Source organism: Natator depressus, chromosome 26, assembly GCF_965152275.1.
Source record: "Natator depressus isolate rNatDep1 chromosome 26, rNatDep2.hap1, whole genome shotgun sequence".
In the NCBI taxonomy this organism is placed as follows: Eukaryota; Metazoa; Chordata; order Testudines; family Cheloniidae; genus Natator; species Natator depressus.
In genome coordinates, this window is record NC_134259.1 from 5,004,736 (window position 1) to 5,031,802 (window position 27,067).

General features: G+C 49.1%; 1 protein-coding gene across 1 annotated transcript in view; it reads right to left on the minus strand.

Annotated features, from left to right (window-relative positions):
- GFRA2 (GDNF family receptor alpha 2) overlaps positions 1-27,067 on the minus strand; it is a 96,456-nt gene that overhangs the window by 49,397 nt on the left and 19,992 nt on the right. Inside the window, exons 3-4 of the mRNA XM_074940029.1 lie at positions 20,373-20,456; positions 4,070-4,418 (exon numbers count right to left, since the gene is read on the minus strand). Coding sequence (XP_074796130.1) covers positions 4,070-4,418; positions 20,373-20,456 — 433 coding nt within the window. The remainder of the gene's footprint in view (positions 1-4,069; positions 4,419-20,372; positions 20,457-27,067) is intronic.

A 27,067-nucleotide genomic window follows, 5' to 3' on the forward strand; every position in this document is an offset into this window, starting at 1 on the left:
GAACGAAATCTCCTCTCTAGCTCTCAGCCTGACAGTTAAAAAGAAAATTATTCTTTGTTTTTTTTCTGCCTGCATCCCGCAGGGAAACACAGCTCAGGTGTTGGGCCGCATTTGTCCGCAGACAGGTCTCTGCTTTTAAACAGCTTTACAGCTGCAAACAAAAGCAGGTCAAGTGAGCTGCCCAAGCATGTCAGAATCCCATCGCATGTGAACAGGGCTACTGGCTACTCCTCACTGGTAGCTAGGGATGCCTTGGATAGATTAACCCTTTGCAAGGCATGACATTGCTGTGCAAGACCAGCGCTATCCCTTCCTAAGGCCACCAGACAATAAGGAGTCTAAGTAAGCAGACAAGCATGACGTGCCCTCAGGGCTAGAGCAAGGGACTGAGAGTTACAACTCCAGGTGCTATGCTAGGATCTGGAAGGCAGTGTGGGTCTAGCAGGTAGAGCAGGGGCACCGGAAACCAGAATTCCTGAGTTCTGTACAGGCTGACTTCAACATCTACTTTGTACTTTCCTAGCATGTTCACGCAATGTTCTCCAAGTGTTTAATTAATTAATCACAGCTATTGGTGAGGTAGGCCGCTATCACTATCTACATTTTACCAAGAGAACAAACAGGCAGAGAGGATAAGCCCAAACTTTTCAAATTCAGTGGCAAAAGATAGGTACCTAAATAAAAATTTAAGTGCCCGTGTTTAGCTACCCAAGTTTGAAAATTTGGCCCTAAGGGCCACCCAGCTAGCCCATGGCAGAGCCAGGAATGGAACCTTGGAGTCCTGCTTTCACACTCCCTTACTGTAACCACTAGACCCCACTGCACTCCCTGAGGCAGACATAGCATCCTGCCATCCTGACTTCCCGTCCTCTGCTGTAAGCACTAGACCTGCGCTGCCCTCCACGAGCTAAGGCTAGAACCCAGAAGTCTTGCGTCCCCAGCCCCAGGGCTCTGACACACCATTGTACATTCTCTTCTTTGCCAGGAACATATTTCAAAGTGAAAACACACAAGGCAAATGTCGCACACTTTCCTGCACTCCTGCTGCTCTCCCTCCCCTTTCAGTCTAAATTTCGTTTCATGCTGGAAGGGGTCTATAATTTGTGCTCTACAGAGCTACATTCTCTCAGGCACTCTCTCTCAACTCTTTCCTAATGCAGGTTATTTCCCTCTGCGAGCCGGACACATCCACAGCATTTAACTTCTGACAAGTGTCGGGCTTGCAGACCTGCTGACAAAGAACTGCCGTTAATTTGATGCTGCACAGAGCCTGCCCCGTATCATTTATTCATAGACACTGGTGTATTGTATTACTGGTGGATTAAAAGCCACATTCAGAAATTTCAAACTGACTCATTTGCAAGGAGAGGAGAAGTAGATACAGCTTTACGAGTGCAGGGACTGGACTAGATGACCTCTCAAGGTCCCTTCCAGTTCTATGATTCTATTTTGACACTAACCACCGAGAGCCTGCAGCCATGCGACAGGAAGTGGACTCTCCTCCGATATTAAACAAATTCTTTCCGGGGCCAATCTTTCACTGGGGAGAGCAAGGGGAGTTTTTGCTGTATGAATAATAATGCTCAGAGGAAAGTCCGGAGCACTCTCGATTTGGTTTGTACACAGGGGAACCAAGAGCCTTCACTAAGAGTGGAGACATGGGTGTGGGTTTTTAAAGCAAGAGCTCATCTCTGAGTGGTATTTAAATGGTGCCCATTGCTGTAGCATTTGAGCAGTGAGCACCACACAGGTTTTCATGGGGTTATCCCCACAGCACCCCCGTGAGGCAATGTAGTGCTTTATCCCCATTGTACGGCTGGGAGACTGAGGCCGTGTGGACACATCTACCCTGCGTTTTAAAACCCGCCGCAGAGAGTCTCAGAGCCTGGGTCTACAGACTCTGGTTCGCATTACAACACTAAAAATGAAGCCAGGCTGGGCTTCAGAGCCCAAGCTATACAGCTCTATTTAGCGCCGTAGCATGAGACCGAGTCTGTAGTCCTGGGCTCTAAGACTCACTGCTGCGGGTTTTAAAATGCAGTGTAGACATACCCAGACCGGCTAAGTCTATGGTAAGTCAGTGGCAGGGCAGGGAATTGACCACAGGTGCCCAAGCTAACACCCTGATCATCAGGCTGTCTTCCTTCTCCCTACACCCACCTGCCACTGAAAGACAGCTCCCCTACACCCCAATCCTCCAGGCACAAAGCATCGAATGAGGACCCCTTGTTACTTACTATGTCTTACTATTTATATTACTGCAATGACTAGGAGCCTGAACAGAGTCCAGGCCCCAGCATGCTAGGCACTGTACAAACACACAATCAGAGACAGCCCCAGGCCCAAAATGCTCACAGTGTATATAGACAAGACAGAGAAAGGGTGGGAGGGGAACGGGAGGCCCAGAGAGGGGAAGTGACCAGGCCAAGATCTCACAGCAGGTCACTGGCTGAGCTGGTGAATAGAACCCAGATCTTTGGACTCCCACTCCCTGGCCTTAACCGCTAGAGTCTAGACAGTACTTCCCCTTAAGACTGGGCTTGTTAGTAGTGCTAGTGAAATAAAAACCAACAGGGAAAACTGTCTTTCCCTGGTTTGTCAAAATTCAAAATGTAATGAGGAAGGCGGTCACACACAGAAATACATCAACCAGCTCCCCCCATAGAGCAGATTCCATAAAACCCTCTTTAGCTCTGGGCGCTAAATTCCCCGGCGCTTCCAACAAGCCAATGACATTAGACAAAGACTTAAGACAAATTCCTCAGTACAGTTGTAGCCCTTCCCCCGGAAGGTCGGATGACGTGATGATGAGACCGGTGTAAATACCTAGAAAGGTGAGGCCGGGGTAGGCTAGGCAGACAGAGAGACAGATTAAACATGCCAACAGACAGAGGAAGGAATCTGAGCAGCTGTGACAGAACATCACTGCCAAGGCGATGATTGAACCAGCAGAGGGGACACCTCTAAGCATCCAGGTCTTTGGATAAGGAATAAAGCTCCTCTCCAGCAGCAGACGGAGCCTGGACTACACAATCAAGCCTGAGTTCTTCTAGTATCCCACCAAGGTCTAATGGAACACTCAGTCCGCAGGCTGTACCACTGTACACCAAGTGGCTCTACCTCAGTACAGGATCCCCCAGACACCAGTCAGCAATCAGTGGAAATGCTGCAGCCATGGGGGATTGTTTACAACACCACGCACTCATCCAGCAGCAAGAGGGGTGACCAAGAAGGATCTGAGTTAATCTCTTAAATCACAGGTTCCTGTGAGTTAAAACCAGCAAAGGGAATCCACAGAGGATGGACTACATAGCAAGGTGCCTACTGGGGAACATGGAAGCACCATGTCATGACAAGCATGTCAGAGACTAGAGTTGCACCGCCCTGGTCTAAGGGCATGCCGGGTCCCTGGAGTCACTGAGTCCATGGAACCGTGCACCAGTTCACACCAGCACACAATCTGACCCAGACTCAGTAGTTTAAAAACCTAGAAGAGAGCCAACCAGCCAAATGCAGCATGGAGCCAGAGAGCAACCAAACAACCAGAACCAGGATAAACCCAGCCGCCAGCGGCTAACCAGCTCTGCCAGAGCCTAGTGCAGAAGAGACCACTGCAAACCTGTACACAGACCAACCGCACACCCCAGCACTGCAAGGGAGCCAGAGGAGGCCACACAATCACTGCATCATTGTATTGATGCGGTGCTGTGACTGTTCTGTGCCTCCCTCCACACTCCAGGACAACATCCCCTCCGCCCACTCCTCAGCTTGGCGTGGGCAGGTGGGAGGTGAGAGGAGTTGTGAATGGAAGAGGAGGCTTCTCTTACCCCGCCTCCAATGTCCTGGCTCCTTGGAGGGACCGGGAAGGATCCAGGTTTGTTAGGAGACCAGGCAGATGGAAAAGTATTTGCCATCAGGCCTTTGGACCCCACCAGCTCTGCAGGGAATGCCCCATGAGGGTCTGTGGGGCATCCCTGTTCTAGTCTCCCCATCATGCCATGCAGGTGGAGAACCAAGAACAAAGCGTGCACGTGTACATGGCGGGGGAGGGAGAGAGGACAGTTCTTACCGGCAGAGATGGTCCGTCCGGCACATGTTCCGCAGATCCAGGCAGTTGGGCTTCTCCTTGTCCTCGTAGGAGCAGCTGGGGACTATGGTCTGCCGGCGGCGCTCGGCACAGGCCTGGTCCTTGCAGGAGCAGAAGAGCAACCGGTAGGTGTATTCGCTGGGCACCCGGTCGAAGAACTGGCGCAGGGCCTTGTGGCACTTGCGGCGGTTGCAGTGCTCGGTGGCCGAGATCTCCTTGCTGCAGGTGGAGATGTAAGCTGAGCGCAGCCTCTTGCAGTTGTCATTCAGGTTGCAGGCTTTGGCTGCATCTAGGCAGTGGTTACTTTTGGAGTTGGTGGCAGGATCCATTCCTGTCCAAGCAGAGAGAGGGAGAGGGGATGGGCATTACTCAGAGGGGTGGCAGAGTGACTGATGCTGCTGACATGCCCCGAGACTAGAGGTGAAGAGGAGAGGGTGTATGTAACTAGGGGATCCAGAACAGGGTGGCTACAGCTACAGCATTCTAGCATGCCCCCGCACCAAGACTCCGCTGCAGTGTCCAGGCACACACCACACTGTGCCTATTACACTACGAATGGGATAGGCATCACCAGAACCTAGCTGAGCCACTCATTCAACGCAGCAGTCATCAGCCACGTTCCTGCCAGCCGGGATGCCACACAGCAGTGTGGCAACTGCATGTGGTGAGGCACTGAACTGGTTATTTGGCAACACTTCCTTCCATTGAAAATCCATGTCTTGAAGAGACACCTCTGCATTGCAGGTACCTGTGGCAAGGACAAGAGGAGGGCAGCTGCTAGGGTGCCATAAGGGGTGAGGGGTGGGGAAGACAATGGTCCAGCTAGGAATTTATGGCCGTTTTTAGCTTTCCTGGGTGCTTTGCTTCCCCCTCTCCCAGCATATTCTTTCACTAATGCCGCTGTAATTACAGCTTGGCTCTTTCCCAATCAGAGCCTGAACACAGAAGATATTTGCTTTTAAAAAAAGTGTCTGTATATAGACATAGGAGCATAGGCAACAAATTGGTACAATTCCTACAAAAACCATGTGAAAATGCAGCAGTGGCAATGGCTCACTGCGTAGCTACTGGGTAAATAAACCCCCGGGGAGAGTGTGGGATGCTGGCATCACTGCACAGCGAGAGGCATGTGGTGAATGACGTGTGTCACAGTTGGTGCTACTTTACGGTCTCTGTGTAAGCCACTGCAGCCTGACCCAGAGGTGCTGGGCCAGCTGCCACTAGCATGGGGTCGCCTCAAGTAACAGGGTGAAATTCTCCCTTTCGGCCAGAAGTGAGATGCAAGGACCTCGCCTGTGTTATTTACCTAGGGGTGAATTGCACCGTTCATGCAAAGAACAGGGGATGACAATCCGGTGCCCTGCACTGGGCGCAGTCAATCCCACCAGTAAAGTGTGGGTGTAAAGTGCTACCACACTGGTAGCATTTTGCACAAACAGTGCACTGGTGACTGATCACAAGAGGAATCTGGTTCCTATTTACACTAAGGCCCCAGGCTCCTTTACGTTGCCTAAGCTGTGTCAATAAGAGTGCAAAGGCAGGCTCAGCGGAGCATCATGGTCAGGGTGTCTCGCACAGAGAACTGATTTCCAAGGATGAATAGATGCTTGGAACTCACTTCTCCAGAGAGGGTAGCCCTTAAGAGGGTACAAGTCCGCCAACAGGTACAGATTTTACCCTTCATCCACCAGCAAGGTGCCCCAGTTGAGCAAATGGAGCTTTGGGAAGAAAAGAGCATGGTCCATCTGATTGGTCATGCACTGTAGCAAACCACCTGCCCCTCAGAGACCCATCCACCAATGCAGCACCCCGGAGGCCTAACCCAGACCCCCCGAGCCAGCCTGTCGCTGGAGCTCCAGACTGAGGGCAAAGATATAGGTATACTAGGTACACTATATTCTAAGTCCTGCCTCAGCGCAGAGGGTGACCTCTTGTGGTTCCTTCCAGACCTGTGCTTCTATGATTCTATGAGCAGCTGCAGGGTTCATTCTTGTGGGCAGCTCAAACCAAGAGCCATTTCCTGTTCTCTGCCGAGGAAACACCAGGAGGTTGGGGCATTTTTTTTAAAGTGTGTTAATACTTAGGAAAACATATTTGCCAACTTGGCACAGGACCCCTCTCTGCCCCCATCTGCTGGCAAACTCTAACCCTCAGCATCACAAAGGGCCAGACCCAGAGCAACCACCACTCCTCCAGTGACTTCAGTGAGAGTCACAGGAGCTCAGAGCCCCTTAGCCAGGCGCTCTCAGGCATCTGAGTCAGAAAACGTGGGCACTGTCACCCAACTGAGACCTTGGCGTATTCACCCCTGCGATTCGCATGACCAATTCCTGTTAGGAGGGTCACAGAGAGCTGCCACCAGATCAGTGAAAGAATTTTCTGTAGTATCTGGCTGATGAATCTTGCCCATATGCTCAGGGTTTAGCTGATCGCCATATTTGGGGTCAGGAAGGAATTTTCCTCCAGGGCAGATTGGAAGGCCCTGGAGGTTTTTCGCCTTCCTCTGTAGCATGGGGCACGGGTCACTTGCTGGAGGATTCTCTGCTCCTTGAAGTCTTTAAACTACGATTTGAGGACTTCAATAGCACAGATATAGGTGTGAGGTTTTTTTGTAGGAGTGGTGGGTGAAATTCTGTGGCCTGCGTTGTGCAGGAGGTCAGACTAGATGATCATAATGGTCCCTTCTGACCTAAATATCTGAATCTGAATCAGTGTGTATATCTGCAGCCAGAACAGGACCTGTATTTACCACAAATTTCCCTAAGGTCTGCTCAGACTAGAGATATGCAGCTGGAGTGGAAGGGGTTAACCTGAGCCAGGTGAGAAGCAGCAGGGCGATCAGAACTCATCAAATAATATTCAGCGCATAATTTATGCCATGAATTTGCACTATTTTTCCAGTCCATTATTCAATGAATAGGGATTAATTATTTGCCCAGCACTAGAACAGAATCACCTCCTGTGATGGGCCCGGTCCCGGCCAGCTAGCACCTTCCCCTCTGGTTCCCCCAGGGGGCCATGTGACCCCTGCCCATAGACCCAGTGTATACTCGGTGCTTCTGCAGCGAAACAGCTACATGGGTGCAACCCCTCCAGTAGGGGTGCCCTGCCCTGGCGCAAGACAGGGCTGGCTCTGGGGAGGCATATCTGGAGTAAACCACTCCAGCACCAGCCCTTTCTTTTTTTTTTTGCCTGCATTAGGCACTTGCACTAGCATTGTCCCATGGACGCGGACAGCCCCTAGTCTAGCCAAGCCAAGAGCACTGAGCTAGAGACCCAGCAGGGCCGCTTGCAGCCCGGCAGGGCCAGGGAGAAGGGGAGCGGTTAAGTGAAGAGAGCTGCCGGAGAAGCGGAAATGCAGGCCTGCCAAGTGCACAGCTGGATGTGCAGCATCTGCTCTCGGAATCCCAGCAATCAGCAAAAACAAAAACCAAACACAGACATATACAAACACACACACCCTGGACAAGGAACATGGGCTGAAATTTTTGTCAAAAGGATGAATTGCCCAAGGAGAGCTGGGTGCTATTTTAAAGTCATCTGACTGCATCAGTAATTTCTGCCCTAATTTCCCCTCCCCCGCAAACCAGCCAGGATCCTGGATTCGCCCATTGTTCCCCAGTTTCCACTGGCAGAGACAGACGGCAGCATCAAGGAGGGTTTCCTAACAGAAATATTTGCAGAGCCCTGGTAATTAGCAAATGGCAAGCAGCTACCTAGATGGGAAACCTTGGCTTTGTTTTTTCCGCTCCCTGCTTTGTTCCATCAGCGCTCACAGGCCCCACCAAGAGCTCCCCCACAGCCAGCCCTCCTAAGCTGTAGCCTACCGAAGCAGCTGTTAAGAGAATCAGACGGCTTCTAAAGCCATCTCTGCAACTGAGGCATTTCAGGCCTTCCAACACCTCTCCCTGCAGCACCGCCTGCTGGGAAAGGCCAAAACTGGAATGACTGGGTGTTTCCCAACAGCCAGTCCACCTGCACCATTCCCTGCTGCACCTCCTGCTCAGAAAGGCTAGAACTGGGGTAGCTGTGATCGCACTCGCAGCTGGCTCTGATGTGCCATGTCGCACACCCTACTTGAAAAGGCAGGGACAGAAGCAGCTACAATCCCCCCACCCCCAACGCATGCACAGCCAGCTATTTATCCCACACCCTTCCTCAGCAGTGGCTTGGGGAGTGTTCTCTGCTGGGACAGTTGCTTGCCAAGCTCTAGACAAGTGCTAAGTACTAACACAGCATATACGCTAAAAACCTGCCCTGCAAAATACAATACAGAGCACAGAGTTTGCCCAGATTCCTGTCTTCCCAAGCTACATACGTTCTACCCTGCAACTTCCCCTTCCCTAGATACCACAGTGAGGAGCAATAGACAGATGATAAGCAGGCAGACATGCCTGGGGGCAGCACGTATGGTGGTAGACACATGGCAGTTGTCTCTCTCCAGCTCCCAGGGCCTTTTTTCACCTTGTCCCGCACTCGCTGAGCATTTGATCTGAGATCTGGTTTAGACCAGAAGGAATCAGGCACTGGTGCAGCTGGATCATGCTGACTCCGGCCGACCCTCCTCAGAGCCCTCAGAACACTTAACAGAGCAGAGCGTGCAGCATTCTGATGCACTGGCATACATGTGGGATCGATGCACAGTGCTGGCTTAATGTATAATCCTCGTGAGCATCTGCTTCTGTCCTGCCTGAGACCTGCGGGGACCTGGATGCATTTTAATAGAGCCTGTACTTGGAAAAGCACAGTTTCTGGGGAGCTCATTAATAAGGTAGAAGCATTAACATTTCCTGAGGCAGAAAGGCAATGGGGTCTGTGAAGCTGGGGTTTCTGAGGGAGCTCTGGGAGAGTGGCAACTCCAGTCCCCTCCAACTCCCCGAGCTTATCCCAACCCTCACAACAGGTAGGATAGGGCCCAGGGCCCTCCAGGGACAGGAGATGATCCAGAGATTTCCAGGGCAGGAAAGGGGAGGTCACCTGCAACCCCTGTGTATGCTGCCCACTGTGCACAGATCAGGGATATAAGAGCTCGAGCCTGCATCAGGGTCTCCAGGACAGAAGTTAGATGCTTAGCAGTACCCCAGATCCATCTCCCTCCCCATCAGCCCCTGTACAAAGAGGCTTCATAGAATCTCCAGGACAGGTGGGTCCAGGAGAATTTTGAGGCAAAATACTGGTACAAAGTCTGAGTCTCGAATGAGTCGCTGCTAACGTCCCTTAATGTCATTGGAAGCCATGTCTGCTCTCCCTGGGTCTGCCTTTGGCTCCTGGGACAGATGTGTCATTATTCACACTTTTGCCAAAAGCCAGACGCTGCTAGCACACAAAATGAATGAACGTTCACCACCAACTTGCGGCCTGAGCTCAGAGCGCCCCCTTGTCCAGCATGGGTTCCCTTCACTGCAAATATTGGGCAGAGACAGTACCAGGCAGTAGAACACTGTTCTGGCTTGAGCTAAACCTTGTTATGGGTCAGAGAGGGTCACTGCCTTTCATTCAGAATAAATGTAAAGAATCCATTGTGATCATGTGACTGAAGCTCCAGCAGCAGCACCTAAAACATAGGCACATGGCAAGGCTGAGCAGAAGCTGAATCATGTGGCTCAAGGGGTTTCAAGTGCAGGGCTAGGGCCTTGATTGGGGAACAGTTTCTCTGGTCTGTGGGCAAACGCAAGAGGCACAACACAAGGAGACAGAAGGCAGAAGTAGAGAGAAAAAGCCAAGCAGACCTAGCCTGGAAGGACAGTAATGTGGTCCTGAGATAAAGCTAAGAGACAAAGCTCTTTGGGTACAGAGTGCTGACTGGAAAAGGCAGGCCTGGGACAACCAACAAAGAAAATGTCTGTGGGTTTGTTTTGTTCCTCCTGTGTTTGGGGAAACAATTTCTCCTCCCAGCTAGAACAACTGCCAGGGTCCCAAACTTTAACCAGCTGCTCAGGCCAAAAGGGGTACCAATAAAATGTAATGGTGTCTACTGCAAGGGAGACCTAGCAAGCTTTTAATGAAAGGGGAGGAGAGATGGAATCTGGGATAGAGAGAGACAGAGGAAAGCTGGTCTTGTGCTTAAAGAACTGGATGGGCACTCAAAAAATGTGGGTGCAATTCCTGGCTCTGCCACAGACTCCCCTATGTGGCCTCAGGCAAGTTAGTTCATCTTTCTGGGCCTCAGTTCCCCCACCCCAATCTGTAAAATGGGGAGAATAATCCTCCCTTTGTCCCACCCTGCGTCTGCCTCATCTGTTCAGACTGTGAGCTCTTTCGGACAGGAACTGTCTCTCGCGATGTGTGCTTGCGGAGCTTAATGCGAGGGGCTTCTGAGCCAAGTTGGGACCACTGGGCACTACAGTAAGGATACCAGAGCCAGAGGCACAGAAAGCTCTGGAGCCATCTGGTCTCCAGAAGGGAAGCTGTGTGCACAAATGGAGGAGAACACAGCTGAAATTGACCCCATGATGGAAGTGCATTTAGCAGCTTCCCCCACATCACTGTGCCAGCGCCCTCACCTGCTCCGCCAGCACCCTGCTGTTCCAGGCCTGCTGGGCTCTCCACAAACAGCTCTACTGAGGCCTCTGAGTCCTGCCCTGCAGCCCCCTTGCCCTTCCACTTCAGAACACAGGTTGCTAATTGTGCCAACTTGGGCACTGGTTCTATTGATGCAGGAAACAAACACACACAAGGGGCTAGAGGGAGACCCGCCACCGAAGCCATTGGTGATGGTATTTCAGGAGTTCCCAATCAGGTCGGCTGCTCTGCAGCCAGCAAGCGCGGCGTATGTAATATCTCCCTCTTTGCTTCCACAGCCCCTTTTAAAAAGGTTACCGTAATCCCACGGCCATCCCCACAGGCAATCAATGCCAGGCTCGCCCAGCCTCGTTATCGACAAACAACAGTAACAGCTCGTTTGCTTCAGTTGCTTCAGCTTCAGATCGGGGGGAAGCGCCCACTCCCTTCGCAGCCTCATTACTTCCATGCATGCATGGACACAGCACCAAGGGTGCAGGGCAGAAGGAACAAAGGGAGGGGCTGGGAGAAGCAGCTGCACCGAGCCACAGCCTCAGCTGCTCTTAAAAGACACTGGAGAAGAAACTTGTAGGAGCACAGGATAGAGGGAACATCCTGGGCAGGAGGACAGGACAGGAGAGAAGCCCTCAGCAAATGGGCACACAAGGTGGTGCACCAGGGCAGGAATGGGGATGGAGTGGCATCTGAGGCAGGACAGGTGGGGTGGAGTCTAGTCAGGGCAGGAATGGTTGGATCATCTGCAATAATAAAATAAGAGCACCAGAAGGGTAAGGGATGGAGCTGAACAAGGGGTGGGAAAAGGAAACTGCAGGCAAGAATGTGTGCGGGCAGATGGGTGTAGGACATTCAGGCTTTAGAGATTCAGGCTTTTCAGTCCCTGGTTCAATCCCCTCTGGGTTGGCCAAGATGGTGACAGTCACATATGCACCACTTAATCCATCAAGAGAGGGCTAAAGTGGGACTTGACTGGGACACAGGCCTAGCGCAGGCTCCTCCACCCAGGGCTGAATCCCACGCTATGCATAAGTGAGGTGCAAAAGACCAACATACAAATGTCTACCCACTCCCCGTGTTCCCAAACCGGCACCTCCTGCTCACGTTCCCTGGAGCTAGTGGTGATTCCTCCAGGAGTTTGGAGAGACGCCCAAGCAGCAGCTCTAACCTGCTTTGCGGTGACACTTAGCAGCTCTGACAGCTGTTTGGCGAGGAATCGGATCTTTTTGAAATTTAAATAACATGTTTTCCGCATTTGGCTTGGGAGACAACCTGAGGATAATCACATTATGCCCCATGCAGCCGTGAAAGCAACACTCTCCCTTGCTGAGCATTTCTCCATCCTATATCCCAGCCTCCCTCTCTGGCTGGCAGTGCCGCCCCTCGGTATAAGAAGCGTCACTCCTCCCCCTCCCCACCAAATTGCCAGAAACATTTCCTGTTAATCAGGGGTTGGATTTCAGAATAGATCAGCCCATGAATTAATAATCCCCGACTCCAGACACTTCACTTTTCATATTTTTCCACCAACTAAATATTTCCTTGATGATAATTTAATCCAAAATGTGGGGGGGAGAAATGGCTGTGCTGTCTGGAACCCAAAGGCTGAGCTCCCTGGAGCACCTTTGCTTCAGAAGTTAAAACCAGGAGTTCGATTCAGCAATAATATGATCCTCCCTTTGAGCCACCTCTCAACTAGACTGAGAAATCTTCAGGGTAGGAATTAGGTCAGCCAAGGCATTTGTACAGCACCTAGCACAATCGGGGTCCTGATCCTGCCTGGGCATTACTTCAGGGAAAACAATCTAGCTGCTGCCTTCAGTTAGCCCTTTCAGAGCTCAACCGAGAAGAGCACTGATAGGAGATCTATGATCCCCTTCATCTGTGACCTGTCTGCTGAGCTCTTCCCCCCGCCCCACTGTGATGCTGGATGTTTTGTGAGGTGGATAAAACTGAGAACTGGCAAACTCATTTCACACAGGCCACTGAGCTGACAGACAATAACAGCTTGATCTCTCTAAGCCTGTGACCAAAGAGCATAAATAGGGCCCTACCAAATTCACGGTCCATTTTGGTCAATTTCACAGTCAGAGGATTTTAAAAATCATAAATGTCATGATTTCAGCTATTTAAATCTGAAATGTCACTGTGTTGTAATTGTAAAGGTCCTGACCCAAAAAGGAGTTATGTGGGGGGGAGGGTCACAAGTTTATTGTATGGGGGGTTGCACTACTGCTCCTCTTACTTCTGCGCTGCTGCTGGCGACGGCGCTGCCTTCAGAGCTGGGCAGCCGGAGAGCGGCGGCTGCTGGCCGGGATCCCAGCTCTGAAGGCAGAGCCGCCGCCAGCAGCAGCGCAGAAGGAAGGATGGCCTGGCATGGTATTGCCACCCTTCTGCACTGCTGCCTGCAGAGCTGGGCCCTCAGTCAGCAGCCGCCACTCTCCAGCCGCCCAGCTCTGAAGGCAGCAGTGCAGAAGTAAGGGTGGCAATATCGCGACCCCCCTAAAATAACCTGGCAACCCCCTGCAACTCCCTTTTGGGTCAGGGCCCCCAATTTGAGAAACACTGCTCTCCCCTGTGAAATCTGTATAGTATAGGGTAAAAGCAGACAAAAGATCAGATTTCATGGTCCGTGACGCAATTTTCATGGCCATGAATTTGGTAGGGCCCGAAGCATAAGGCTATTACCAACACCCCAGAAAGAAAAGGAGTACTTGTGGCACCTTAGAGACTAGTGATCTATTACCAACACCCCAGAAAGAAAAGGAGTACTTGTGGCACCTTAGAGACTAACCAATTTATTTGAGCATAAGCTTTCGTGAGCTACAGCTCACTTCATCGGATGCATACTGTGGAAAGAGAGTAACCGGTCACTTGTTAGTATCTGCTCACTGTTCAGCAGAGTCAAAAATCTAATGGTGGCAGGCTGCGCTCGCGCCTCCCCTTTCCTTCACCCATGCCCTGAGCTACAGCCCTGGCTGTGGCATGTGAGCTCTCTAAGGCAGGAGCATTCAGATGGCCAGCACAGTGTGTAACCATTATAGGCACACGAGCTACTTCACTGCACTTAAGAGCATTAACCTCTCACCGGAGCAGAGCAATATGTCACTTCACTGCTGACAAAAGCAGCCGCTTGTGCCCTTAACTGGTTTTATTTGGAAGAGTCTGAAGGGACATTTTTCTATTAGCCTACCCCATTGCAGGAACACGCTCTTAAAGAAGCCCTAACCTTCCAGACAGTGCAATGAGCCATGTAATGTACCTCTGAAGAGTAATAAGGTTCCGGCCCTTCCACTCCTCTCCTGCCTCGTATATTACCACAACTGAACTCCGTAGCCATAGTGACACGGCTGCTGGCGAGAAGGCAAATGGTACAGGCTTGGCTTTCATCTCCAGGGTTAAAAGGAGAATGGGTGAAAAGAAGTCAAGGCATTGCAAGTTCTCGTTTTAGCTGGCTGGAGATGTAGGGGACTTGAGAAGAGGGAGAAGCCAATGGAAAGGCAGCACCGATGGGTGGTCATGGAAACTGATGGCCAAAAGTTACAAATGGACTGGGATGATGTTCCAAAGGATGCTCAGTGGGTGGCACTGAAGGAAAGACACCAAGACAGAGAGAGAAATCTGAGGTTCTCAGATTCCTCCTTGGCAGACAGACCACTGAATTCTGTACAGCCAGTCTGCTCTTACTTGATTTCAGTTGCCAGGGCTAATGAGTGACTTGTGGGTCCCAACCTGAGACTCTTTAAAGGGTTTAAAGATTTTCCAAGGGAGGGCACTCAACCTTGTTTGAAAAGTCAGGCCCCTTTAAGTTGTCTTAAACTGCAAACACCCCCAAAAATAAAGATGTAACATCCTTGTTTGGGTTATCGGTAGACATTGAACCTGGGACCTCTGTATCTAAAACCATGAGCTGTTACTGCCTGAACCTCTAAACCTGAAACAAGTAGCAAATTCAAACCTATTTTTCAAGACAGAGACCTAAATTATGATGGACGTAAGATGACAGTTCCTACCAGTAGCTTAAGAGTAAAAATCCTTACTAGGATGTTGTGATCCCAAACCCAACTATTAAATATTCAGGAAATCAGTGTTAAGGTTATTAAGGATTGGAAATGCACAGTTATAGCACCTAGACAACCTTAACTCCAGGCCCACAGTGACAGGCAGAGAGCCCCACGGTGTTAGCATGAGTTACAACTAGAGCTGGGAGAACTTATCCATCCAAAACTTTTTTCACTAAGAAAAAAATGGAGATTAGGAGACACCAAAATGCTTCACAAATTCATGTCAAATTCACTGACTTGTTTCAGTAAAAAAAAAAAAAAAAAAAAAAAAAAAAAAAACCTGAAAAAAGACCACCCCAAAATTCAAGTGTTTAGATTTGAAACAATTTTTCATTTCAAAATGTACTTCAATCTTATATTTTAAAAGTTTAAAAATACATTTAAAAAGCTCAAAAATGAAGCATTTTGTTCAACCGAAAATACACTCTTTCTTCAACATTTTGGTTCACCAAAACATTTTTTAAAAGTCTGTTTCAGGTTGACCAGAATTATTTTTCCACCCCGATTTTACAGGACAGCCACAAACTGAAAAATTAGTTACTGACACAGCTCTAGTTACAACTAATCTCTTTGGCACACCTAGACCCAGGAGTCCTGACAGACTTGACCCCAGGTAAGGGTCTTCCCTCCTCTTAGCAGTTGCACCCAGAGTCTGTTCCAAATACAGCATTGGGTTCTTCTCCTGGGAATCAAGACAAAATTGTGTGCCTGGTTCTTCTAGTCCATTCTCCCTCACTGTCAGGGCAGGGAGCTCCCACTAAGCAGTAGGATAGACCCAGGTGTATACAGATGTTTATATCCTGAGTGTACAGCTGATCTGTCTTGCTTTTAAACCCATTGACTGGAGCGGATCGAAAGCTGGAATTTCCATTCCCTGGGAAATTCCAACACATCAACATTTGCTTTCATCCCAAAATGGGATGAAAAGTTGAAATTAAAAAAAAAAGTGATGGAATGGAAATTCAAAAAAAATTGTAGAAACTTTTCATTTAGACATTTTTGAAAAACATTTTGACATTCCTGAGGGAGCCGCATTGCACTGTGTGAGATATAGTCCTCCAGGGAGCTCTGCTCGTAGGAGACAACAGGGACCCAAATTTCAACACCCATAAGACAATGAGCTAGAAAAATGCAGCTTAATGTTATTGTTTAACTGATTCAAAATGAAAGATTTTGGATCAATTCAATAAAATACTCTGATCTGGGTCAAACTAACCCACAACAAATATTTCATTTTAATTTTCCTCACTGGGAAACTGAAATGAAATATTGCCTGCAGAAAATTTTGATTTTGCAGAAACTTTGTTTTCTATTGGGAAAATCATTTAACAGAAGATTCCCAACCAGCTCCACTATTCGTGGTTTTTTCATAGAAACATAGAAATGTCAGGCTTGGAAGGGACCTCGAGAAGTCATCAAGTCCAGCTCCCTGTGCTGTGGCAGGACGAAGTAAACCAGGACCTGGCAGGTATGTATCAACCTGTTCTCAAAATCCTCCAATGATGGTGATTACACAGTCTCCCTTCAAAGCCTATTCCAGAGTTTAACTACCATTACAGTTACCAAGTTTTCCCTAATATCTAACCTAAATCTGCCTTGCTGCAGATGAAGCCCATTACTTCTTGTCCTACCTTCAGTGACATGGTGAACAATTGATCACAGTCCTCTTTATAACAGCCCTTACCATATTCAAAGCTGTCATCAGGTCCCTCTTCAGCCTTCTTTTCTCAAGACTAAACAAGCCCAGTTTTTCTCCCCTTTCCTTATTGGTCAGGTGTTCTAGACCTTTTGTTGCTCTCCTCTGGATTCTCTCTCCAGTTTGTCCACACCTTTCTTAAAGTGTGGCACCCAGAACTGGACACATTACTCCAGCTAGGGCCTCACCAGTGCAAACTAGAGAGGGACAATTACCTCCCAGGTCTTACATATGATTCTTCTGTTAATACACAGGATATTAGCCTTTTTCATAACTGTAGCACATTGTTGACTCATATCCAATTTGTGATCCACTATAACCTCTACACCCTGTCCAGCAGGCCTCCCACCTAGCCAGTTATTCCCCATTGTGTAGCTGTGCATTTGATTTTTCCTTCCTAAGTGAAGTACTTTGCACTTGTCTTTATTGAATTTCATCTTGGTGATTTCAGACCAATTCTCCAATTTGTCAAGGTCCTTTTGAATTTTAATTGTGTCCTCCAAAGTGCTTGCAACCCCTCCCAGTGTAGTGTCATCTGCAAATTTTATACGCATGTTCTCCACTCCATGAGCCACATCATTAATGAAAATATTGGCTAGTACCAGACCTAGGACTGACCCCTGTGGGACCCCACTAGATACATCTCCCCAGTGTTCTTTAACCTGTTCTTTCACGATTTTGCCATGGGACTAGCATGTGGCTGGATGTTCCTCACTCCTACTCTGCATTTGGGCAACCCTGAGACAGGTGAGCACTAACTCCACAAGGGATCTTATAGCCTTCCATAGGCAAGTGCTCACCAGTGGGACACAGGGCTGCACAAGCTGGCCCGCAGAAAAGAAGTCCTTTCTCCCAGTATAACACTTAAGGCTTAGGGTTCATACTGGTACCCTTCTTCAAACCGTACCACTACAAGGTCCTTTCGTGTCTATTTTGGGCATCTGGAAATCAAGATCCCTCAGGTAAAAAAAACCCAACCAAACCAACCAAAAATCAACTCTGCTTTTTCTCCAGACCTCTTGCTTTGAATCCTGCCAGCTGGACCTGCCCCCACCTCTGGACTCTCTCATAAATCACAGCGTGTCCAGACTGACACAAATGCAGGTGACACAAATGGCCATCTGCCCTCTCCACCCAGGCCTGGCACCTGGTCAGACAGCCTCCTGGAACTCCAGCACAGACGCCCCATTACCCAGTCACTCATTCCCATTCCTGTTCCCCTCGCTGCTGACCCCCCTGCCCAAAGAATGGGAGTGGCAGCAGGGTGTCAGCCCCCCCCAAGAGAGGGGGGAGCTGTGTCTAAGTGTCTCCCTCTGGGAAAATCTTTGCTTAATGGACTTGACACTCCGCTGGGCGAGAGAACACGTTTTGTGTGTCTACGAGACAAATGAGCAAATTACAAGATCTCCAGCCCACTTTATCAATTCCTTATTATCTGATGCTTGGAGGCAGCTAGGTCCAAAGGGAAAAAAAAAAGTCAAACACCAAACCACAACAGCTTTGTAAAAGAAAGAAAGAAAGAAAGAAAGAAAGAAAGAAAGAAAGAAAGAAAGAAAGAAATCCACTCCAAGGAAGAGCCTGCGCTCCTCACGCTGATGGTCATGCCACAGAAGATGAGAAGGTAGCACGTTCCAGTTTCAGTTCCGTCTTGCCAATTTCTCCTCATCTGCTTAAAATTTAGATTGACCTAGCTACATCACTCAGGGGTGTAAAATGTTTCACACCCTAGTGCCATAGTTAAGCCAACCTAACCCCTGGTGCCGATGTGGCTAGCTACCACCACTCGGGGAGATGGATTACCTCCATCAGTGGAAAAACCCTTTCCATTGGTGTAGGTAGCATCCACACTACAAGAGCACAGCAGCACCACCGTATCTGTGCCCCTGGCACCCATAGCTTAGACATGACCCTAGGTAAGTGACTAACAGAGACAGACCAGGAAAATTCTGTGCTGCTGGAAACTGGCACATCTCCACTGAAGTTAATGGAGCCCTGGCGATTTCCATCAGCAGGGAATTTGGCCCTGGATTCATTGCACCTTTCTGGCTATTTCCCCAAGCTGTCCTCTCCCAAGATTCCTCAGTATCTGTTAAAAGAAAAGGAGGACTTGTGGCACCTTAGAGACTAACCAATTTATTTGAGCATAAGCTTTCATGAGCTACAGCTCACTTCATCGGATGCATAAAGTGGAAAATGCAGTGAGGATTTTTTATACACACAGACCATGAAAAAATGGGTGTTTATCACTTCAAACGGTTTTCTCTCCCCCCACCCCACTCTCCTGCTGGTAATAGCTTATCTAAAGTGATCACTCTCCTTACACTGGACCAACATGAGTTATCTAATAACACTTTGCTGCAGAGTCCAATAGGAGGCAAATGCAGAGAGTAGTGCAGGGGTGACCCTACATTGGGTCACCCCTGCACTAAAGTGGGTCTAAAGTGATCACTCTCCTGAAACCTGTCAGTATCTGTTAGTCATCCATTGACTTCAGCGGGAGCAGGAACATGTTGCTTTGCTGGATGCATTTGGCAGATGGATTCCAATGTCAGGAAATGCGAGGCACCAGACACAGCTATAGACCCCTGCTCCCACGGAAGCCAATGGGAATCTTGAATGTCTGAATGGAATGGAGCTAGATAAGAAAGGGGAGGAGCTGCAAGCGATGCCTCACAGTTACTGAGTTCCTAGGAAAAGCTGCAGCCGGGAGGCCCTTGGTGCATAAATCAAGGAATGCATTTCAAATAGAGAGGAAGAAGCGGTGCAGCATAGAACGCACACGTCCACATGGGTCATCTGGCTTGGGAAAGGATCCCACAGGCCTGGAGACAATACAGAGGGGGCAGAGAGAGGGAAGAAGAAAGGAGACACAGAGATAGAGGGAGCTCTTGAGGGCCAGGAGAGAAGGCAATGTCGAGCTGCAAAATTAGAACTACCCTGAATACCCAAAGGAAGAGAATAACACCCAGAGGTCCCGTGCTGCACCCAGACCCCATCTCTGCAAGGTCTCTCAGGACTAGAGCACTCCCCAGAAGATCCAGTTACAAACTCTCCAAGTCTCACGCAGCCCTGGGATCTCAGGTGGAGGTGCTACGTAACCAGCTCCAACAACTGCACAACGCCATTCACCATTTCTAATCCCCCTCACCACAACGGTTAGTTACCAAAGCCACTGTGTGGTTGCAAAGAATACTCCTCACAGCTCAGAAAAATTAGCAGGACGAAGACCCAGGAGACCCAATGTAGGGTCACCCCTGCACTACTCTCTGCATTTGCCTCCTACTGGACTCTGCAGCAAAGTGTTATTAGTTAACTCATGTTGGTCCAGCACTCTGCTCTCAGTTCCACTGTTTTAAACTCCAAGTAACTCCACAAAAATCAGTGCAGTGCCACCAGATTGGCACCAACATCACTGAGATTAGACTCTGCTGCAACATGCGTTAATTATATATCTATACACACTAACCCCAAGAGCCTGCTTCTGGTGCCCTGTATTTCGTGGCATTACCAGCGCACGGTGTGAACCACTACCGAATGAGAAGAGTAAGGCTCAATTCTGTTCTCAGTCACACCAGCACAATCGAAATCTCCCCTGACTGGAGCTACTCTCGATTTGCACTTTTACTTGCTTGCTGCTTTATGTGAAGAGCATCTGCCCTGTAGTGTTTCACGCCTCCTTTGCACGGGTGGAAATAACAGCGTGAGGTGCAGGGCAATTGAGAATGAGGCCCAAAGCATTCTCAGTAGCAGCGCTAGAGATGTCACTGTTATCCATAGCTCCAGGCTGCAACATCTTAGTCACAGAATTATGATTGCAAGGCAACCAGGGGAAGGGGAGCACAATATGAGATATTATGGGGTGGGAGATAGGCTGGAGAGGAAGGGATTGAGGAATGGGAAAGGGAGCTAATGTTTTATCATTCCCCTGGAGGTTGGCAGAAGGTCTATTCACAGGCGAGAGGAAGAGAATATAAAACAGTGAAAGCATGTTTTGTTTTGCTTTTATTACCTGAGAAAATTGAAGCGAGTCTGAATATATCAGAGAGACGAGAGGTGACCGGCTCGTAAGGGGAAGCTTCATAAAATTCTTCTCCTGGAGTAGGGGAAAAAAATAAAATAAAAGAGATTGAAACCCCGCACTGAATAAACCCAACAACCACCCATGCTATTACTGAGCTGCCTCCCCCAGCCACTGTGGGGGAAGCCAGTCATAAAACACGAAGGGGATTAGGTGCTAAATCCCACTGAATTTCAGCAGGATCCAGCCACGGAAATTCCTTTGACTCCTCTACAAATCCTATTCATCCTGGAATGTTCTGATGATTCATTTCTGCAGAGCTGGTCAAAAAAATTTGCCCATAAAAATTTGCCCATAGGAAAATGTAATTGTCAAAATTGAGACTTTCCCCACAGGAAAATGTCAATTTCACCAAAGCTTTTTGATTTCCTGTTTCAGGAGAATTGAAACAAATGTTCATTGCAAATGGACACTTCAAAACTAAATGAATTTTTTTTTTCAGTTCAAAAAAATCTCATTTTGCCACGTCGCTCAAACCTGTTGACGTTTTCCCAGATTCAAAACTTTGGGGGATTTTTCTCCCCTGCTTTGCAGAAAGTGTCAGTATTTTGACAGTACCTTCCGACTCAGAACAGAAAGTTATTTCAACATGTCAGAATTCTCCTCTCACCCCCGAACAGCTCTCGTTCAGGGCTTAGCCTTTGTTAGAATTATGGCCGATTTGGTGGGGAAGAAAGGGCATTTCCAACCTTGATTCGTATTGATAAGCAGCCCCCTACAGTTCCTGGTATCATTGGGTCCCTATCTAAATAATTTTGCAGCCTTCAGCACCATCATATCATAGCTCCTCCCAAACATTAATGAATTTACCTTCAGAGCCCCACTATAAATCTGATGTCATCCTCATTGTACAGATGGGGAAACGGAGGCACAGAGAGGTTTGTGTGAATTGAACAAAGTCATCTTGTAGCAGAGCTCAGAACAGAACCCAAGTCTCTTAACTCCAAATCCATCTTCTCACAAACACTTTCGCACATAGCAGAAAGGTGTATATTCGGGGGAAGGGGGGAATTTGGGTATTTTAATTACAAATCCAAATTTTTTGCTTCCAAGACCTTAACTGGGGTTTAATAACCCAAATCTACAGACCCTAAACAGGCTCAGCAGAATGCAACAGCCCCTTGCTAACAACCCCACCCACGGACCATAACTCTGCCAAAGATCATGGCATATTAACCCTTGGAGCATTGGTATGCAGAGAGCTAAAGAGCTTGTGGCTTTTCTCCAGGGCGGCTGCACAACTCTATGGAACTGAGCAAAGCTGCCAGTATGACCAGTATACATAAAGCACCACACTAGGGGCCAAACCTTGGGACCACTCCCATTGACTTTAATAGGGTCAGAATTTGGAGAATTGCTCTCCAGGGCAATGAGCCCATTACTAAATTGCCTTCAAGCATCTCCAGGAGCGATACTAAAATTAGTTCCAGGTGATGATCTCTCTTGCACGCACACACACAAATTCCTAAACCAAACTGCACCCCAAAGAGCAACCGTCAGCAAAGTTAAGGGTGGGACGACAAGCAGAATAGGTCATGAGAGCATCTGTCCTTCTTAAGGAGAGATTCGTGAAAGGACCATTAATATTAGTCGTGGCCCCTGAATGCTCCCATTGTGCAGGGGCTCTTGCTAGAGAGAGAAAAAGAAAAAAATCAATGGAAGGCCACTCCAAGCTCCCAGCAGAAGACTGACCAACAGCCTTGTGCATCGATTTCCATTGTACCTAGCCATGCTTTCAGTGAGCTCCCAGCACATCTCTGTGGATTGGGAGAGAGCCAGGGCTTGTGGAGAGGGCCTGTCCGAAGACATTTCCTGCCCAGAGGAAGGGTTGGCAGATGCTGAAGTGCCCATCCTGGTGATAAGTGAGCTGGGGTTGCAGTGGAGGGATTAGGAGCAGATGAACTGCCACGCCACACATGGACCCATAAACCAAGGAGGACACTGGGTCTAACCACACTGCCCACACCGGCTCCCTGGAGGTGGAGGCTGGGCTGGGGATGGCTCCTTTCCAAGCTAGCTCTCTGCTGATCAGCAAAGGGGATTCTCCAGGAAAGGGGCAGATGATTAAACAGAGCGGCCTTTTTCCAAACCCAGCAGCCAGGCCCAGAGCCTGCTCTGGGTTACATCAGTATAGACCATTGTCTTCGGCGGCATTGACGCCGGCATAGCGGAGAGGAGAATCTGGTCCTGTCTGCCCAAACCCGTACTAGGAACTGTGGTGCTAGAGTGGGAGGGTGTCTTGTGGATAAGGCATGGTACCAGAACTCTGGGGAGCTGGTTCAATTCCTGGCTTGGCCATAGACTCCTTGTGTGACCTGGAGCAAGACACTGAAGACCTGATTCTTAAAGGTATTTAGCTGTCTAACTCCCATTGCAGTCAAGGAGAGTTAGGTGCCCAAATACCTTTAAGAATATGAGCCTTAATCTCTCCATGTCTGTAAAGCAGGGATGACCATTCTTCTTTCGGCTGTTTAGACTGTAAGCTCCTGAGGCGCGACTGTCTCTTGCTATGTGTATGCGCAGCCCCTGCCACAATAGGGCCCTGATCTCAACTGGGCCCTGAGGGCACTGCTGTAACACAAATTAGAGCTAGCTACTTTTCACTGTTGGCATCGGCTTGCACCCGTCACAACAGACCCCAGAAATAATCATGAGGATCTCCAAGCACTTGGATCCGTGCTGAATTTAGCCTCCCCAGTCCTTGCCAGGAAAGTAGGTATTATTCATCTCTATTCTACATTACCCCCACCACGTGCAGTCAGCAGGGACTGACTCCACCACGTCCAATGGCAAGCACAAGCCTCAACCACTAGAGCTAAAGGAGTCACTATTAACTAGCAGCAATAAGAGGCTCTTATCCCCTAGATGGGCCAGGCCTTAGCATGAAAACACAACATGATTTGGCAGAGCTTACAGAGGGGGAAGTGAAGCATGAAGCGATGGGTATGGACGGGCGACTCTACAGCAAACCAAGCCGTGGGGTTGGGATGACAAGTGGGTGTCAGGAGTAACAGGGGACCTCCAAATTCCACCTTCCGCCTGGGTTTCAGGTCTACAGATGTGAAGAGAACCGACTCTTTTCAGTTCACTGGTGATTCCAAAATGTTTGTTTTGAGCTGAACCAAAACTTTGAGCAAATCAAAACACAGCTTGATTTTGAAACGTTTGAGTTTTGATTTTACCATCTTTAAACTGCTTTGATAATAAAATAAAGAATTTTGAAACAGTCGCTTCAAAGCAAAACACAAACATCGAGATTTTTCACAATTTTTTTTCGCAAAACAAACCTCTCAATCTGTCAATTTTGGTAGACCATGCAGATGGTGAAAGAGAGGCATGGAGGATTCAAATCAGCCCTGATCTAAGCAGCTGCAACTCTTTGAAATCAATGGAAGTTCCATCCTCTTGTGCCAGAGCTGATTTTGCCCAGATAGTTCAAGTGATTTGCCCACTATTCTTAAAGGCAGAGCCAAAATCAGAACCCAGGAGTCCCAATATGGGGTTCCCTGCTTGCTCCCCAACATCAACACACACCGATATCCACACTTTCGGATCTGCTTTTTCATTCTCTTGCTTCAAATTCAAATTTGCAAGGCTGATCTAAAGTAAGGCTACCTGCAGAAAAAAGGGGGCCCTCTCCTCATAAGAGAAGTGCTGGGATACCGCCCTTTACCACCAGGTCACGGATTCAAATCCAACCTAGGTCCATAGCGACCAAAAGCAATCGCTCCCATGAGATGTATGTGTCGTGACTTGAGTGGAATTCAATTTCATTCCTAGTGTTTTAAATTGTTGGTATGACAGTATTTACAATCCTGCACCAAGCTCAGGTTTCCATTGCACTAGGTGCTGTACAAATACAAAGGAAGAGATACTTCCTTCCCCAGAGAGCTTACAGTGTCACTAGGTAAAACAACACAGAATTTGTTCCCATCTGTAGGGTGGGGATAAGGCACAGAGAGACGAAGTGACTTGCCCAAGTCACAGAGGGAGTCTGTGGCAGAACCGGAAATAGAACCCAAACCTCCGGGCTCCTAGTCCAGAGCCTCAACCATCTCTCCAACTGTTGGCTGTTAAACGATCCCTCCAGACCTTGCCATCACAAGAACACTCATCATGCTAATTGTCCTATCTCAGACTCGGTTGCCCTGGGAGTAGGAGGGTGTCTCTCTCTCTCGAGTGAAGGGGAACATGAAGTGAGTTTGCTCTGGCCCACAGGGGATGCACCTACTCTGTGGATGAACAGAGGTCTCACACGGTGACCCAGCTGTTAGTTCCCTTGACAGGGAAGATGCTCAGCCAGAACAGGAGGAGACAGGAGGCTTCTGTTTCTAAAAAGATTTACAAGCCTCCTAACAGACTGTGGCCCATGCCCGCTCTTCCAGGCTCTTCTGGATCATTCAGGATATTATTAGCCTGAGCAAGGCTGCTTTTGTCCCCCATAATTAAGAAGCCACTCAAAACCTTCTGCTCGAAAAGAGGCCTATTAATAGGCAGGAAGCAATCAGGCAGGGCCGGAGCAGCTCCTCCAAGGACGGTTATAAATGCATTTCGCTACAGGAAATCCTTCAAAAAGATCGTGAGGCAAAACGGGCTGCCGGGGAGCTGGGATTGAGCCACCCTCCTTCCCTGCTGCAGAGCAGAAGCAAGACCGGGATGGGACCTGGATAGTGGGGAGATCAGCAAGAGGACAGAGAGAGAGGCTCCCACCTGGCTCCAATAGCTTCCATCGCCATTCGGTGGCCTCTGAGAAATGAATTGGTGGGTCTCAGTCCACTTCCCCCTGGCCAGGTGTCTTCATGGCACGAAGGGGCTGGAGGACTAACTCACGCTTAGCGAGCATGAGCGACAACAGCACAGCTATCGCGCCGGGAGCTGAAACACAAGCCTCCAGACAGTGTCGTGCTCGCGCTGGCCACTCCAGACCGCCGCATCTCAACTGAGCCCAGATCACCTCAGCTCAGACACGGTACAGCCAGTCTCCCACAGGCTGTCCCATGGCCTCACTCTCTGTCCACCTACCTCACCTCCACGGCCCAGGGACCAACCCGGCCGAAGCCGCCAGGAATACACATTACACAGCACAGACACACCAGCCCCAGTTCCAAGCTGTTCCCATGGCGACCGGCTCCTTTTGGCAATGGACTCCTGCCCTGCCCGCTGAATGGGCCTCGTGAGGAGTCCCGCGATCGGGTACCCAGCAGCCAGGAGGAAGGTGCCAATCGCCTTTTGGGAGGGGGCAGCAGCGCTGCAGGCCCACAAGAGAAACCAGAAGGCGCCTGCTGGAATTAGAGACCACGGACTGACCTCCTGGAGGTGATCAGAGCAGACTGAGGGGAGCCTCAGTGATGTGAGAGAACAGAATTCCAGCCTCCAGGCTGGAAAGGAGAAGAGCAGGAGGAACACAGAGAAAAGGCAAGCTACAAGGCGGCAGTGTCATCTCATGCACAGAGCACTGGACTGGGGAATCACGAGACCAAAATGCTATTCCTGGCTCTGCCCCAGACCCTGCTTTGTGTCCATGGAGGAGCCGCTTCTCTCTGTGCCTTCCCTTCCCATGTCTACTCGAGCTAGATTGTGAGAGCTTTAAGGCAGAGGCTGTCTCTGACTATCTCAGTTGATGCCTCTGCTACAGTACTACAAACGAATATTGAAAACAACAACAACCCCACCCTCCTCATGTGTTATTTTGGCCTGTTACCACGGGCTGGTGAAATTGAAAGGCTGTTAAAAGGAAAGGAAACACTTACGATCATTCTGTAAGAGTCCCTCGTTTAAATCCTGCCAACACGTTCACCATGCTGGGTTTGCTAATGCTCTGATGACAAATGGCACCTTTATTAAAGTGTGTTTAGGAAACACTAACCTCTCGCTATATTGCTTTGCCAATGCAATAAATAATTAAACACCGGCTGAACCTTGCTGCTCGCTAGGAAAATTACCCAGTATTAAAAGGGCATCAAACTTCCCCTAAGCTGGCTGAGATGCAATTAACCGCTGGGAAAGGCACTGGGGTGAAACGAGCCAGGCTTAATGCAGGGGACTAAGCTGCCATGCACCAGGAGAATGCAAAACTTGCTCACTTGAGAAAAGTGAGCGAAGAGCAGGCTATTGGCCAGATGCATTGTGGGAGAATTAGCCTCTCTGAAGCATCACATATTGGCAGTGTCAGAGACAGGATACTGGCCAGATAGACCACTCTGATCCAGTGTGATAGGTGGGGGATCACTGCATTGAGAGATCTAGTTATGGAAGGAGATGGGATACCTGAACAGATTGTCCAAAGGTCTGCTGCACTACAGTGAGTCTACCTGCATAACGAGGTCTCTGAAACAAGATGGGATTTTGTATGATGGCTTTGGATGGTCCTGCAGAGCTCCCTGCTATCCTAGTCCTGGGTTCCCCACATAGCTCTGCCAATGCCCCTCCATGCTGGGCATCAGCACAACCTTCTACAGCTGGTCTGTTACCTACTGGTTAGACCACAGGAGAGGAGTCAGGAGTCTTCCTGGGTTCTATTCCTGGCTTCCCCACCGACTCTGTGCATGAATTTGGGCCCTTTGGCCTTGTCATCACGATGGGAAAAGGTGTGTTCTTACCCCATTAGCTAATATGTGGTAAGACAA